The sequence below is a fragment of the Ochotona princeps genome, chromosome 2 (assembly GCF_030435755.1).
Source record: "Ochotona princeps isolate mOchPri1 chromosome 2, mOchPri1.hap1, whole genome shotgun sequence".
Classification (NCBI taxonomy): Eukaryota; Metazoa; Chordata; class Mammalia; order Lagomorpha; family Ochotonidae; genus Ochotona; species Ochotona princeps.
The window spans coordinates 61,631,841-61,649,454 of record NC_080833.1 but is presented as its reverse complement, the minus strand read 5'-3'; the positions used below and the strand labels follow the sequence as shown (position 1 = coordinate 61,649,454).

The following is a 17,614-nucleotide window of genomic DNA, read 5'->3' as shown; positions in this document are numbered from 1 at the left end:
AGTAACTAGCAACTGTTATCATTACGGAATGCGTGAGTTACATAATTATACAATCCATATTTCCATAAATCTGTGTTTATGGCAACATCAGTGATCAACCCCTGCATCCAGTAACCATGTTTATTGATCTATCTTTATATTTGCTCTTCTCTCAAGTACTACAGTTAGTTCAGGACCAGGATCCAGTGTACAAACTTAGACAGCTGAAACAAGGTAGAATATGAAGAAGGACACTAAAGGCAGCTTTAGAGAGATTTTCATTAGAGAAAAATCACATAAAAGGGCACATGCTTCCTTCTTCCTTAAATATGAAATCAACTTTCTTTGTGCAGAGGCAGCTTGGTGTCCAGTTGAAGAACCCTGATGAGGCAACAAGATCACCTCTTCTGATACACTAACCAGTGATTAATCATGAAAACTTGGCGTAATAATTTTATTAACCTACACAGTTCCTTTGAGAGTTAAATGAACTACACATGACAGGAATTACAAAGATTATGTGACCATGTTCACTTTGAAAGTTTTCCTTTATTACTATTTGAAAAACATGAAAACACCCAAAGATGCCGATCACTGTCGATTGCTACTTGAGATATTTGAGAATTAAAATGCTATACCTTATAAACCGCCAAGTGCAAGGCTGTAAATCCATTTCTTGTCAGTCGAGATGGGCGGAGCCCTTTTAGCATAAGAGTTCGAATATGTGACTTGTTGCCTTTGAAAGAAAAATTTAGGAATGCTAAATCGTGTCAGACAGGTAAATATCTTTAACATTTTTCTTTGACTTAACAACACATTCCATATTTACAATAAGAAAATATCAGACTGCTGTTCACAGGCTGTTTATGGCATACTCTACTTACTTACAGTGAAACTTAACAGAGAACATATCTATTACACTTTAAAAATTTTATATTATCACAATATATTTTGAAGCATTTGTCTTACAATTTTTAGGTTAGTGCTGTTTTATCCCTGGGCGGTTTCAAACATAAAAACATGAAATAACTCCTTTACCACACTACTAGGGAACATGCTTAAATAAAAATCTAGTTGTAGCAGATTCCTCAGAACGTGCAGCCCTTATGTAGATGAAACCAATACAAAGGCTATGACGAAGGTTGGGAAGACAAAAATCTATTAATTAGTGTTTCGTTTAGTTTATTTGGAAACAGCAGTTAAAGCTTAAAGCTTAAATTTAGGATAGATACTTGTAAATTAATGTTCTATCAAGAAAATCGATTCCAATATATTTAGTTTGTGCTAACAGAATAAAAATTAAGTTGATATTTGCTAAGTTAGTAAATCATTGAGGGGCTCCTAACAACTACACATCATGCTAGATGCTTGGGACACATTAATATACAAGGAAAAATAAAATATCAGTCAAAATTAACTCTAAGGCTTCACTTGGTTAGATTTTATCTTTGACATTTATGACCATAGAGACACTTGCTGCATATTATGAAGCAATTGTGATATTTGTAATTCTTGTAACAATTTGTAATATTTGCAAAATGAAGCAATATGAAGTACTATTTGTAATATGAAGTAATTGCTTGATGATATTTGGGGGGTGACTTAAGTGCTTTTGAACTTAATTTCTGACCAGTATGTCCAATATTGAAAAGAATAAATGTGTTCTGGTTTTCAAGCAAACAAGTAACTAGGTTTAGGGCAAAGACCCATCAGTGGAAATATTTGCCTTGTAGCTACTGCCTCAATTGAATATTGGAGCAAAGGCAAAGAAAATAGGTTATCAATAGAATTTTCTTGTAGGTTATTATGTAGAACAAATAAGTGATCAAATATATGATCATATATATACATACACTCACATATGTATATATATGATTAGTTTAGACATATCAAGTTTCAAGTACTCACCTCCACAAATGCAACATAAGTGAAGTAGAGAGAGCCCATTTTCAGTGCGGTAATTTAAATTGACTTCACTGAAGGCTTTATCAGAGCTGAAAAGTATTTCACAAATGATCACAAAATTCACCTTTCAGTATTTATTGTCTTTCATCTTAAAATTACAAAAGAACATCCTATTACTATAAATTCAAAAAATATTTTTATGATTCTTTGTTGCTTTTGGAAAGAATTCTGGATCCACTGTATGAAGAATTAAAATTAAGAGAAATAATGTTAAATATTTGAGAGATTGAGTTTAACGATTTACATACTGAGTTCTGTGTTCCATGTTTAATTAGAACTATCCATGCTTTTGTGATGCATAAAGCCCATGTGTAAATATGAAACATTGACATCTGAAAATAAATTCATTGCTCTCACTCAAAGATTTAAATAGTATCAATGGTGAAATTCAGGAATATCTTTCCAAAAAGAGGTACGAAAGAAAACAAGAAAGAAAGAGAAAAGGTTATGCTGCATTTGATAGAAGTTGAGGAAAGGACTATAATCCCAAAGTATTACAAGTTCTGCCTGAAGCAAAGTTTTCTTGTTCTGTGACTGGGTCAGATTTCACAGATAAAGCAGGGCGAAACTCTGGTATGGTACTGTGATACAGTCCCAGGTGAGAAAGGGAGTGATTCCATTAATGAAATCCTTGCCTTAGTCTGAACAAAGACCGTTGCCCCAGGAGGGCCCTAGGGAGCTTCTGGTAGCCTTTCAAAAGGAACTCGAAGCTAAAATTCTCGACCTCTTAATGTCCTTGGTACTCGCAGGACTTTTTTCACTGGATATGAGATCATATCCTTGGCCTCCCAGGTCAGTTTCAAGCTACCTCCTGCCCATTTAAATCTCCAGCAGCTTTAGTGAGATAGCTTAATCTTTGGTGAGTGAGCCAAGGACTCTTATCATTTGTAGAGTACCTACACTAGAAAATTGTTCTAAATTCAGAATATTATCATCAAGACATCCAGTGAAGCACATCGAAGGCTATTGAGATTTTAAAATAGAACAAAAAAAAAAAAAGTGTTATTGTCCAGAGTGCTGCTAAAAGGAAAGCTTCTAATCTAACAACACAGATGGGCCTCAGTGAAACACCTTCATTAGCAATGGCAAACCCAGTGGTTTGTTTAAATAGGCGTGAGAATATTCCAGAATTTTTCCACTTTCCAATTCTTCTTGCTTCTACATGTTTTGCAGCAAAGCCCACAGACATGTTTTTTTCATAATCAGGCTAACATCTCACCTGAATATGGAAGAAATTACATAGAACTATGAGAAACCCCAGTGTTTATAAATGATGATAATTTGATATAGCAGGATTAGGATTTCAGAAAAAATAGGTTTGAGTTTATTTCTTTTTTATCAACACTTTCTCCTACCTCGAAGAATAATGAAAAAGAATTTATTGTGAAACTGTTATTGCTTAAAAATGTGATTAAGTGCCTTCTTAACACCAAATTGAAAACAGTGTAGCTTTTTTAAAGTATGACATTATTCCTAAATTTATGTAAAATTCTTGAAGCCATACAGTATCACCCAGAAAGTGAAATACACAATATGATGGTTGAACAGAAAAAAAAAAAAGTAAGTGTTCAAATGGAAGAGGAGAAGGAGGTTTCTATTAATGAAATTATCGATATAACCTGCAACCTAAAAGCAAAACAGTGAAAGGGTATACTTCCTTTTGAGTAAATACTAACACATTTCTTAGTTTATGTAAGAAGAAAACAAGGAATTACATTGTAACAGTTAGCTCTTGAGACAACTTTTTGATAAATATATCTCTAATCATGATATGTAGTAACACTTGCTATGTTGTAATGCTTCAAAGAAAGTCATTTTAGAAGTTGTGAGTTTTCCTCAAAACCTTGGCCCTTGTAGTTACCCCAGGATCCTAATCCTGCACCACTTGTGCTTTTATTTTTCCCCTCAATGTGAGCAAGTTACTCAATGCCATCAAAATTTCAATTTCTTCAATATTAAGTGTGCAGTTGTGAGGAATAAATGAGGATAAGAGCCTATTAGAATAACTGTCATATGATACATAACCCATCGTTGATTCCTGTACTGTTCTATTACCAATTTTCAAACCAAGTGTGACCTACAAACTTTCACATTTGAAAATTTGCTAAACTTCCTTAAATTCAAAATCAATTTTGTAGATATTCCTCAAGGTGACCTGCCATGCTAATTTTAGGAAATGATTCATCTCTACATGTTTTCAAAATTAGCATCGAGCTCTTTACTATGCAATAGTGGTTCAGGAGAAATTACTGGACTCAAAGTGTTGGAGTTCAGGTCGAGTGTTTTGTTGACAATTTCAAGCATTTTCAAGAATACAGATACTCAAAGAGTGGAAAACTGAAAGGGACAATAACAGTTGAGAATCATTTTGCTTGAGAAGGTAGAGTCAATTGCTTTATTATTTGCTGATCCATTCAGTAAATTGGGCAGGAATCCTCTGACCATCTACAATGTGTCTTTTAATACATCTGTTTTTAATGCTTATTGCAGATTGTTTTCAATAGCCTCCTTGATACAAACTATTCATTAATTCTTGCATTCTTTAATTATATTGGTCCTAGCAATATGCATACTAGATAGATCCTGCAATTCACTGTGGTGTTAGTCTTCATTTCTAATGACAATTCGTTTTGCAAAGCAAACATTGAATCAACAGAAAATACTTGATGCCACAACCCATTATTTTATTTGTTAGCAAAAGAATAACGGTAAATGAATGTTTGCTGTTTACCTTAGCAAAATGAACAATAGCGTTGGACTAGTGGTATTTTACTAAACAATTATTCATTATTCACTGAATCATGAGCTACAATTAATCATTTCGAAGTGACTCAGCATAGTGTCCAAATGTTGTTTACTTGAACCTGGGCTGCTGCTACTTGCTTTTTTGCTTCTTTTGAATTCTGCTCTACTTGAACTCATGAAACTTCTATTAATATCAACAAAATGAATCAACAAAGAATAGGCTTCTTCAATATTTGGCAGTCAAGTGTGATTTTACTTGTACATTTTTAGCTTAACTTTAATAACTGGAATGTAAAATTTTTAATGAGAGTTACTTGCGGGGCTATCTTTGAATCCTAATTCTCATTTCCCATTAACTTCTAGTCAAATGTTTCTGTTTTGATGCGTGCAATTAAAATATTCAAGATTTTAAAGCAATCATTCCTAGGAGAGAAATTTCATTTTCTCTGCTTTTGCCTCTTTTAAAGTAACTGTATATGTCAAATTCATTGCCAATTGACCATCACTTATGTATTCTAATACTCTAAGCCTAATTTATTTTTTAATTTCCCTTGCATTTTTCATCACCTGCCATGCCATACTGTAACCTAACATATCCTAATGAGTTCATAGTGCTTGCTGGGGCATGGATGAGGTTTCTAATTATAATGAAACCACCATTATGAATACATTTCTAATAGTATATTCTGTCCTTAATCATTAAAAATGGTAGCTCTCTATGCAAAAGTTACTTTCTTTTTTGTGGTTGAACTCTTTTCTCAGCCTTTAACTTTTACCTTAGAAAAGTGTGCAGTTTTGCAATCCAATTAAATTTCTTCTCTTGACCTCATCCTTTCAGGAAGACATCTGACATAACCACAGGTAACATTTGAACTATTTGCCAAAGCAATAAATTTCTGTCCAAAATAGTCATAGACAGGTACTTTAAAACATAATACATTGGCTGAAATTTGGGGAAAGACCAAGAAAATTATATATAGTCTTTTTTGTTTCTGCTTTATTTCAAAAAATTTTAAATCTGTGAACAGAAGATTTTCAGAAAGTTCAAGGGCATAGCAAAGGAGAAGGGAGAATGGAGACAATATAGGAAGACAGAGAAGACAAAAGTGCAGTATAAGAGGGCTAGTGAGATTTAGACAGTAAAAAAAGAGAAATAACGAGAGAGCAGCAGGAGAGAGGGAGGGAGAGGTGGGAGATAAAGGAAGTAGCTGGTGTTAAGATACTTCGCAAAAACTTTATAAAATATTCTTGCAAAATTATTACTCATAGCTTGTTAACTTGAACAAATAAGAGAAACATTAGAGAACTATGTTGCCTTAAAGCCAAACCTTAAAGCCTTTACCCTTTTGTTGGAGGTCTTACTGCAGCTGTTGATGCTTACTTTATTGCTATTTGGGTAGTGTGGTGAGAATTTTTGTATATCTATTCATTGTAATCATTTTTCAAAGTAATATGTCATCATTATTGACTAAGATACACCTACTCAATGCTGAAAGAGATTTAGAATAAGATAAAGCAGATTGATTTTGGATTATGTTGTAAGTCATGGCATTAAAGATTATGATTTCAATGGAATCTCCTCATGGAGTTTCAAGTTTTTATTCCTAAGATTAAGGAAATAAAACTAGCTTTGAGGACGAAACTAGCAGAACAAAAGTTCTAAAGTTTCTTACGATGTAAAAATATATGAAACAAATAGAAGACTTCCAAGTCTCATGTGGACCATATTATTCAAACGTTTGTCAAGGATTATGGAATGGTTACATGAATCACTTGGGAGCGTGAAAAAAGAGTACATAGCAAAACTGTGCAGTGGAATGAGGCAAATGAAAACTTTTCAAAGAAAATTCTGTTTCATACCTGTCTCCCCTCTTGCAGTGTGAGGGTCTGGATCATGAAAATCATACATTCTGCAATCAAAGAAAGATAAGCAGAACTCCAGAGTAACCAGAGACAACTTGTCACCTCATTCCATTAGGCTCATTCTCTTCAAGAATACAATGTCAATTGTAATACTCTCCTCAGAAGATTATTATATGCAATGATGATCAGCTTTTGTTATTTTTTGTTATGTTTTCATATTTTACCACACGCCAGAAACTGGGCTGAAGCACTTTAGTATTCCTGGCACAGAGCAAGCAATAATCTATGGCATTCCTTTTGAATGCCCTACAAATTAGTACTGAAAAATAAATAGAAGTATATTAAAACAACAAAAAAGGTTGCTTTTTGATACTGGCATTGTGATGTGGTGGTTTAAGCTGCTACTTGCAAACTTGGCATTTCATCCTGGAATGTTGGTTTTTATACCACCTGCTCTGCATCTGGATCCAGCGTCTCTGTTAGGAAAGGCGAAGGCTGATGGCCCCGTTATGTGAGTATCTGTCAACCACATGGGATATCAGGATGTAGTTCCAGGCTCCCAGGTTTGGTCTTGCCCAGACCTGGCTATCTGTGTCACTTGGGGGGTAATCCAGAATATGGAGGGGCTCTCTCCCTTCAGCAACTCTCACCTCTGTGTGTGTGTTTTCTCTTTCTCTCTCTCTCTCTCTCTTTCTCCTGTCTCCGTCACTCTGCTTTTTACATTTTAAAATACCTTTAAAAAAAGAAGCTCCATTTACTAGAGGAAAGATAAACATGTAGAAAGATGAAGATAACACAATGTAGGAAGTGCTGTTATATGGATATATATAACATGCAGATGTAGCAGAAAGCAGAAAATAATCCCCAAAGTGGGATTTTAATGCATTACTCCTGGCTTTCCTGATTCCTTCTATTCCCCTTCATCCCTCCTTTTCTCCCTTCCATTGCTGGAGCGGGGGCTGCGTTCTGGTCTGGATATGGCTCCTTCCTGCTATAGCTGCATATCACTTATATCCATGTAACAGCACTTTTTGCATCTTTGTCTTTCCTCTAGTAAATGGAGAGCATAACCAGCTGCACATGGAGGATATGGCGGTCTGTCAGAACCTGCAGAGGATACCTGGCATCACAACAGAGGACAGAACAAATCAACCAACCACCCCAGCCATATGTTGGCAGCGAAAAACTGGGCAAACAGAGACTCTAAGTTAGACTATGTGAAACAGTGGATTCTGCAGCGACCTCATCATGCTTGGAATGGAAAGATTGGCAGCAATTCATAACTGTTGAACTATCAAAACCACTTGAGCAAGACCCTCGGGGACCTGGGATGGGTGGGAAACTGAGTGGGGCTTCTCCATCTCCCCCTTTACCACACATACAAGAAAAAAACAATGTGGAAATAATAGACTTACCCACTTTCCTATAACTCTTGAACCTTTGTGCCCTAATTAACTATGTGAAGATTGTCAAAACAAAACAAAACAAAAAAAACAACTGGAAAAAAATTCTTGAAGTTAGGAGTAAGCATAACTTGACAGTAGAATATTAAGGCACATTCCATTTCCTTTTCTCTCCTTCTCCACCTCAACTACTCACTATAAAGCTGCTTTATATTTACATAAGCAGAACATAGCTTAGTTTTTATCTGAAAGAAGATTAGCACTATATTGTTGTTTATTATGCCATACATAAAATTTATGCCAGGAAGTTTATGTATTTGTGCTGGCAGAGCATGTGTGCAATGTGTATCGGAAAAATCTCTTCTAATAAACGGAATTAGCATCTGCAAGGGATGCTATAAAGAAATTTCTCAGTTGATGCAAATGTAAAAACAGTAACATTTTATTTACACTGATGATCCTCCAGTTCTAACTTTGGAGTTAATGGACGTTGTACATGGTTTACTTACTATCTTCCTGTTAAGAGAAAGGCTGGTTACAGGTAGTGTAACACAGTTGTCCATCATAGAAGCACTGTTTACATTACATAAAACATGATTAAGTATGAGGAATAAAGTGATTCCACATTTATTTTAGAACTTAAAATTCCCTTGATATCCAAATGTGGTTTTATATAAAATTGTTTTTTATCTTCCCAAGTATTCTGAAATTTTTTTGGACAAGACAGTGAGTAAGAAATTTATATTCTCAACACATTATATCATAACTTATCATCTTTTGTTTTATTTGAAAGAAAATAAAATTTTCAGAATTCTGCCCTAGAAATACTTGACTTTCCTCCAGCTAATGCTCTGCCGTGATGGAGTCAGGCAAAGCTGAGTGCTCTCCCTGGTGCTCTCTTGGCTCTCTGAAGCTCAGAGCAGTTGCTCTTCTGTTCTCACGTCTCTCATCCCTTCAATAACATCTCAGGCAGAGAGCTCTCGGTGCAATTTGGGTATCTTTCCAGAAGTGTAGTTTTCAAACTTCAGCTGAAGTACCATTTTTATTATATGTAAGTACTACCTGGGGAACTTGTTACCAATTCTTGTTTCCGGAAATCTTCCTCAGGGATTCTGATTCATTTAATGTGGGGTGGAGCCATGGATTCTGAAAATTTAGCAAGTACTGCAGGCTACCTGAACACAGAATCATTAACCTTTGAAGAAACCAGATTCCAGACTTTGACAATCCTCACATCAGCTTCATATTTATCACTTTTGCCTTCTAGGACATTTCTGTGTCTTCCTTAGTGGTTTCATTCAGCACAAGGCTTCCTATTCCACAAAGTCTCAGGAAATTTGACAACCATTTTGATGAATCTCTAATACTCCAACTTCAAAGTTCCTTTAATCAATTTCGATCACAATATCTAAAAAGCCGTACTTATATTTCAGATTTTGATAGCAAACTGAATTCCAACATTCTATATTTTTAAGTTTAAATCATCTTCTCTGTAGAAAAAATTTTATGCTTTCTCATTTCCTAACTTTTGACAAACCACTCTAAGTAGTACTCCATAAAAATGTCTTATGCCTTCTGTGCTGTCTCTATTGATCCAAATAATCATGATTATGGAAACCTCAAATTATTCAATATCTAATATGCATTGGCTCTTTATTCAGCATTAAATTAATATCATTTTGCAAATAGCTGCTGTGGCAGTTTTCAATTTAGACAGCATGGCCATTGCTTTTCCTTGTTTTCGTGTAAGTTTCCATGGTACTCATCTATTCTTGCATTCACTTACCTGCCTTTTATCTAGAACACGTTTCCAAAAAAGATGAATAAATGTAGAGAATAATCCCTCTTCACCTGAAAACTATTGTTCTTTTCTTTCTGCTTAGCAGCTGTATCTACATAGTCTATGCTCTGTGAATTCTGTTTTACATATGCTACTCTTCCCATAAACCATATTGTGAACTCCCGAATCAAGATGCACAATATATTAGGGAGAGGTCAAGGAAGTCAGATTTCCTACAGATCACTTTTCAGCATTTCAAGATGCCATAATCCTGACAAATCATATTGACTTGTCTTTAATCTCTAGTCTATCATCCACTGATCTTATTATTAGCCACCACACTGGACAATGGGGGAGATTAAATACTGTTTTATATTTAATACATCTAGAAAAACACCTTAATATGGATGACACTCAGCAAGTTCTGGAAAGTACTCTGCCTCACACTAATCTCTGCCCTTCATTCCTAATACTAATTAGCAAAAATGCCTCATTCATTATATATAATGGTAATATAGGAAAAATAAATTATAGAAGGAACTGTCAAAAAAACTAGGAGTTTTTGATGTGAAATAGGGAAAAAACATATCTCAAGTGAATCATTCTGTTTTGACATATATTCACAATGCTCACTAAATTAAAATATAATAACAAATATATGAATCACTGACTATGAAACAGAAGAAAATCTTCAATGTAATTTCATTTCTCTCAGCCTATAAAAAAACATTTGGGGTTTATGATTAACTTTATGCTTGTGTCTCTTTTTCAACAAAATAAATATAGTTGCAGAAATCTCATTTATGAAAGTATAATTCACATATATTTCCTCAGGAATTTCAGATGTTTTCTTACATATGAGTATAATACCATTTGCAGAAGTCAGAAGAATCTCATCAAGCTTGCCAGTGTCAGGTCATCACTTTGGGCCATACAATAGAAAGAAAAAAAAAAAGAAACAACTGCTTGTTTTTCAAACATTGTTGAATAATCATAAAGGCTTAATGTAAATTAAATTATACATTTAATTTAGCTATGCAAAATGTATATGCTTACTCTATCTGAAATTTTATAAACAGTATATAATGTAGTCATTGATTTAAATTTCTTTTCAAGTAAAATGAAGTTTATCATATGAGTCAAAAAGTTGAAGGCAAACTTGGCTAATTGGCGTACATGAAATTTTGTTTCAGTCAGGCACGGAGTCCTGCTAGTTTCTCAGTGTCATATTGAATTCCTCCAAAATATTGTGCCCCTTGTTTTCTGAGCGTTATGTGTCTTCTAAGGTTGTGACTTTGTCCCAGATTATTTATCTCTTGTCATCATGGAACGAAATCATATCAAGCCTGAAGCAAATCTCATAAGGTGTTATATTATTGTTGAGGAGGTAGAATGACCTCTATTAAGAGATAGTCATTTAACAGTAAGAGACCAAAGGTTTGTCAAAATTGGGCTTCTCCTAGTAGTTGTAAAAGAATGGTGTTCCCAATGTGTTACTATGGATTGGGGAGAGAGTCTTGCTGTTTGTTGTTGGCATGGCTTATAAGAATGATCTAACCAAACAAAAGATTTTTTACATCAGCAATAACCTGCAATAAAGGGCTAGTACTTATGTTTCTTTCTTTGTAAGCTTCTTTGAGGAAAATGCAAGTTGTTTATGAAGAAAGTGAGATACTTGCATTGTGATAGCTATCTGAGTAGTCAAGTGATAACCTGACATTTTAACTTTTAAAACATGTCTGTATCTGTATGAATATGGACTTATTTTGATTATTATATGTCTAGCAACCACAGAACTAAATCACTTATATATTTTTAAAAAAGAACTCAGACAACTTACCTAAATATATGCCTTAGTTCTGTAAGCTCATTTTCCTTGATTTGTAAGTCTTCTTCTAATCTTTCTATTATGATAACGTAAGATTCACTGACTTTCTTCTTCCATTCATCTAACAAGGAAAAATTAATGGAAATTATTTATACCTGTGTTTTGTGAGTTGTATACACAGATTATAGCATACAAGTAATTAAATGTCCATTTTCTATTCTGTATTTTGCCATTATTCTATAATACTTAGATTACTGATGGTGGGTTAAATTGCAGATGCTAAGATTTGAAACACAATCATATTTAATCATAGTAACTAAGAACCCATTTTGCATTGGATAATATATTTACATAAAACAATATTTTTGATTTATTTAACTTGATTTTTTGCATTTTAATCACAGTAATTTTTGGTTGTTAGAGTTTTTGAGTACTAGATATTTAAGATATAATTCTAAAATCTCAGTATTTACTAGTACTGAGAAATATTCTATAGTATTATGTAACAAAACTGAAATAGTATTTTATGAGAAATGTTAGACATTCTGTAAAATATTGTTCAGAAAGACAGCAACCTGGGTTCTAATCTTCTTTCTAAAACTGTCACTCTTATCCTCTGTATACAGGTGAATACATGTTCTAATGGTTTGTAAGTAACCTGAGACTATAAATTCATCATGTTACATTTAAAGAAGTAGGAATAATTACCAGTACAAGTTTGAGCTGGTCTTGATTTATAATTTCCCATTTGCAGTAGTTGCTTCTTTTCTACAGTGCAGTTCTTCAACTTACTGAATTCCAAGTTCAAGTTAGTGACAGTCCAGTTGAGAAGTATGTTGATTGTCTGGCTAAAAATAAACCAACTGCCAAATGGAATGTCATGCAAGAATGACAAAGAACAAAATGCTGCATGCTTTCAAGTGTGAAACCATAAAGGGAATTAATTAGTCTGTTTAAAGGAGCTGTATTAAAAATAAATAGGAAATGTTTCAGTAGAATTATTTGCTTCCATCAGTTGATTATCTACCCATACATACCTTTATGGGCCATTTAATTCATAGATAAAGCTAGAATGCTGTTCAGGTTCATCTGAGATTCAAAAAGAGCTATTAGAACTACCTAGATCATTTTTCAGGGTCATTTTCTCCTTAATCATAATACTTTATGTAATATGGGCAAATAGAAGCAGGCAAAGAGTGATTAGTCAATACAATTGCCAATATATATAAAAAATGGAAATTCATTTCTGTTAGATAATCAACAGAAATGACTGAAAATTTGCCTATGAAAAAGCTGTGAATGTTTGTAGAAAAGACTTCTCAGCATAGACTCGTACTGCGAGGCAATTGTTATTTATATTTGTTTATTTGAAAAAAGAGAACTATCCCTCACTCCCCAAATAGCCTTAATGGCTGAAGCTGAGATTATTCTGAATCCAGGATCCAAGAGCTTTTTCCAGCCCTACCAATTTCTGTAGAAATTGCTCATTTCTACCTTGTATTAACTACAGATTCTTGGTAGTACCCTCTTCTTTCTAGGCTTTAAATTTCCAACAACCTAATTGCATATGTGGGATGTGGGTGGCCTCGTTATGTCATAACATCTGTGCCACAGTATCAGCTCCTGAAAGTGCATCTGGATGACTTCTATTTTTGTGACAAATTATAAATAAGGCACAATATGAACTGGAAACAATTTCCTCCATTGCTCTTTATTCTCTGTATGTCTTCTCTTATGTGGAATTAAGAAGCTAAAGGACCTTTAGATAATTAAATGTCAGGATAGATTTAATAAGTATTCTCTTTTTGACTAAACTTCATATTTTGCTGATTTCCTGACTCAATCATTAATACCTCCATTTTTCAAGTGATTTATTATACCACTTCTATACACATACATATAGGTTCTCCTACTAATCCAATGACCCTAGTTACATTCCTGAATTCATTTAATTTTGAGTTTATTATGATGTACTTATCCTAACCTACACTTATGCATCTGCTATTTACATGTTATACTGATTTCTTCATAAATATTCAAAAATATGTTTCAAAGGAAAAAGACATAAATGACCTTGATACCTCCTCTGCTTTCATAGTTCCAAAACAGGAATTATAAAGAAAAGGTATAATGTGAAATAAAACCAGTGTACATATAACAAATCTTACTGTATTTGGAAGTGTAACTTCATATATACTTAAAATTTAGAGCACTCTGTTGTTGTATGTGAGTTCTTACCAACATATCCTTGTTTATTTTTGATGTATTGCATTTGTTGACAAATAATTGAGAAAAGTGTTGCTTTAAACATGAGAAATAAGAACTAGAAATTTGGCTATATTTAGTTTTTAATTTATTCCCTTAACAGGCATAAACAATTTTTATTGAAACAAAGTGATATAAAAGAGAAATTGAGCATTATATATCATGCCTACAACTATTGTTTATAAATTTATCTAAGTAATTTAAGCTAATGTTTGTAACATTGTTTACTCCCAAGCAGTTCTCTTTCTTTTCCCCTAAATAGCTACATTTACCCTAAGATATCTCCTAAAATACCTACATTTACTATATATTAGTTGAAATTATAAACCACCATCATGAATATGAACATTGGTGACATAATATTTAGTTCATTTTTCAAAAATGAGTAGGACTTGAGAATACATCCTAATGAAAGCAAGTGTCAAGAAAGGAATAGCAGTCATTTGAACAGGTGCTTCCAGCATCTCTATGAGAATACATTAAAAAGAGAGAAAATAATATTGCTATTTGATTTATAGTACAATGTCAAATGCAAAGATCTTAATCTTACTTTGCTGTTGAGTGAGTGGGAAGTGAAGTTTATTGAAGAATCTGAACAAACTGAAGACAAGAACTGTTACTGGTTAAAATTGTCTTTCATGTACTAAAATAGTGGCGAGGAGAACAAAGGTGGGGGTGGAAGGGAAGGAGGGGAAATGCCACTGCCTGTTAAACTGTGTCATAAAATAAAGAACTTTAAAAAAACATTAAAAAAATTGTCTTTCATGAAGTCATTTGAATATTTTTAGTTATCAACTCAATTCCTCATTGATCAACTGATTAATCTATCTACTCAACCAGCATATAATAATACACCATATTCTCTAAAGAGCATATGGGAGTCAAGGATAAAAATTAAACAACTAGTTAAAATACAGAATGTGTGTGATGACAGAGGCATACATTATCAACAATAAAATGTGCATCTATAAGGCGATATTTCAACCAAGATTTATTCTTTTGCAATGTCAGAAAAATACTCATTTCCTGAATTAGGTTGCCCTTATTCTTCCTTGATTCGTCATTCTTCTCCAAGAGTTAGTTGAGAAACAGAAAAACAAGCAAAAAACTACATTGTGCTGTAATTATGGGTTAATTAATAACTACTTTACTACAAATACAATTCCTGAAATTAATTAATAAAACAAATAAAAATGGGATGTTGGGAACAAAAATAATCTGTTCTACTTAAAATGAGTTAGTTCTTTTTATTTCCCAATTTTCTGCCAGTGCCTGTTGATGAAGTGAGAAAAAAAAAAAAACGCCTCATTTTATGTAGATCAGACAAACTATTTAAGGATTCAGATTGTGAGGTCACATAACATGTGGTTGTTAGGTAATCCATACCATGCAACTATTATGTAGCTAAATTAGATGGACAGGTTTTGGTAGGAATCCTTTCTGAACTAATGATTATTTTCCTGTTGGTTTGTGCAGCTCCTGTGCTGTTGAAAATTATAAGCTGTTGGATCTGCTCAAGTAACCCTAAGACTGAGTAATCAATTAAATCCATTAATTTTGGAGGAATTCCATGTTGGCTTATTTTTCAGATGTTAAAGGCTATAAAACAAAAGAACGGTGTCAAAGCATCGCATCTGTGAGTTTATGTGTGACCATTGAAAACTTATTGATTGTATATGACCACTTCTTGGCTTCCTCCCTCCCTGCAGAGACAGCCTCAGTAAACTGTTTGACCAACAGTGTTTTACATTACTTTTGTTGCGAGTACTCTATTAAACTCAGAACAGTGTAGTGCTCCTGGTTAGCATGCCCTGTTGTGTTCTTTCTGCTTCTCTACCAGCCTCTGTAACAGTGACAGAAGCAGCATTAGATTTTTATATGTTCAAAGTTTCATGATCTCCTCTCTGTTTATATCTCAGAACACAATCAGATTCAACTTTCATTTGATTATATGCTACTTCCATTTCACACTTTAGCTTTACAAATTGGTTCCATTCATGGCTGAAATTTTATACATTTAGTTTTGACTGAATAAAAAATACCATTACTTAATATGACATTGTTGAGAATTTTAAAAAGTCACTCAGTAATCCAGTATAGATCAATACATTTAGTTGAGTGATTCAACACAAAGTAGAAAGGTGCAACTTTGGTAGTGCTGCCTGGAATCCCAACTTCTTCTTGCAGAGACTTGTCTCTAAAGCCAAATATTTAGGGAACTTGCTAAAGTAAGTAATGTTTTAGTGCTTTCTTAATGCCAGGCATATATTGGATAACAAATTTCCATGCCTCTATAGCACATATATTATAATAGATTTATATCTTATTTTACTGGATTACAATAACTTATTCTTTCTATGTAAAATTTAAGCTTAGAATCTAAGTATGTAAAAAGATTTTCACTTTTAATTAAAGTTTGGGAAAAAAGTTACACATGATTTTCTTACAACTTTACTCTTATCTAATTTAGATAATTAAGTATAAACTACAATTCTAAATTCCAAGATGGCTCATTTTTACGAAAAATCAATTTTTGAAGTTACCACTGCATTTGGAAATAAGGCTAACTTGTACCTTCCCAGTCTGGTAGTATGGAGAGTAATTTCCTCTGCTATTGTCTCCTGGAACACCATTTCCCTCTGTCAGGATTCATTTAAGATGTCACCATTTTGAGGAGTCTTAATTACTGAACCAAACTAGTTTGATCATCTCCTGGCTGTTCCCATTCTATTATCCTACTTTTTCTCTTGATGCCATAATTGTGATCACCTGAAATTCACCCTAATAGAAAAGAATTGATTAACTTAAGCTCAATCTAAAAAATTTGAACAAAAAGTTATCATAAACACTATAAAGTAGAAGAAATTACATACCCAGAGGTGTTACAAGCACCTATATCTGTTCCGTGAATCTTTTCTAATAGCAAAAAATGAAGTGTTCACGACCATCCCTCCTGAGCTCCAATGCAAGATCATTTCTAACTTGAATGTTACTGATGCATAGGTGTGTTAGAGCATGGCATAGCATATTTAAATTCCAAGTCTTGTGTTCAGTTATTTACTTAGGTTTGTAATAAAATATTATTTCCTATCTTTTTGGCAGAAGTTTCTACGTTGAGGTCTATGTCTCATTGGAAAAACTGTTGCATGAAATTATGTCACAGATTTCTCTGCTACATGTGTGAATTCAGAGGAGAAATGATAGAGCCTTTTTTAAAGGAATACGAAGTTTTGGAAGTTGTGTGAGGCATATTAGAGAGAGAGAAATGCTGACTACCACATTGTGATTTTCCCTATTGCTATGCATGTCATCTTCCTTTTTTTTTTTGTTTTTTCTTTTTTTTTTTTTGATCGATTGATTTGAAAGGCAAAGTAACAGAGAGAGAAGGAGGAATAGTAAGAGACATCTTCCACCTAATGGTTCACTCCCCAAATGGCTGTAATGGCTAGAGCTACAGCAGTCTGAAGCCAGGAGCAGGGAGGCTCATGTGGCTCTTACAACATGGGTGCATAGCACTGAGGACTTTGGAGATCTTCTGAACTGGTGTCCCTGTGGAATGCCAATGCCACAGGAGGCAGCTTTACTTACTATGCTACAGATCCAGCCCCCGCCATCTTTTTAAAACTTTCATACACCTTGAGAGTTGAAGATATTCCTATCTTGTTGTTATTTATTTAACATATTAACTAACCACAATAGCTATCTATGCATCCTCCAAATATCACATTCCTTTCTATGAGCTATTCCACATACTTTTTTTCTGCAGATCTTGGATATGTACTGATT

General features: G+C 33.7%; 1 protein-coding gene across 3 annotated transcripts in view; it reads right to left on the bottom strand.

Moving 5' to 3' along the window:
* TNNI3K (TNNI3 interacting kinase) overlaps nt 1–12,392 on the bottom strand; it is a 281,015-nt gene extending 268,623 nt beyond the window's left edge. For all 3 annotated transcript variants that reach the window (XR_009244475.1, XM_058658087.1, XM_058658095.1), the window contains exons 1-4: nt 12,272–12,392; nt 11,576–11,684; nt 1,888–1,973; nt 618–715 (exon numbers count right to left, since the gene is read on the bottom strand). Coding sequence is in view for 2 of the 3 variants with exons in the window: in XM_058658087.1 (XP_058514070.1) it covers nt 618–715; nt 1,888–1,973; nt 11,576–11,684; nt 12,272–12,311 (333 nt within the window). In the remaining variant the exon portion in view is untranslated. The remainder of the gene's footprint in view (nt 1–617; nt 716–1,887; nt 1,974–11,575; nt 11,685–12,271) is intronic.
* Nucleotides 12,393–17,614: the final 5,222 nt, after the last annotated feature.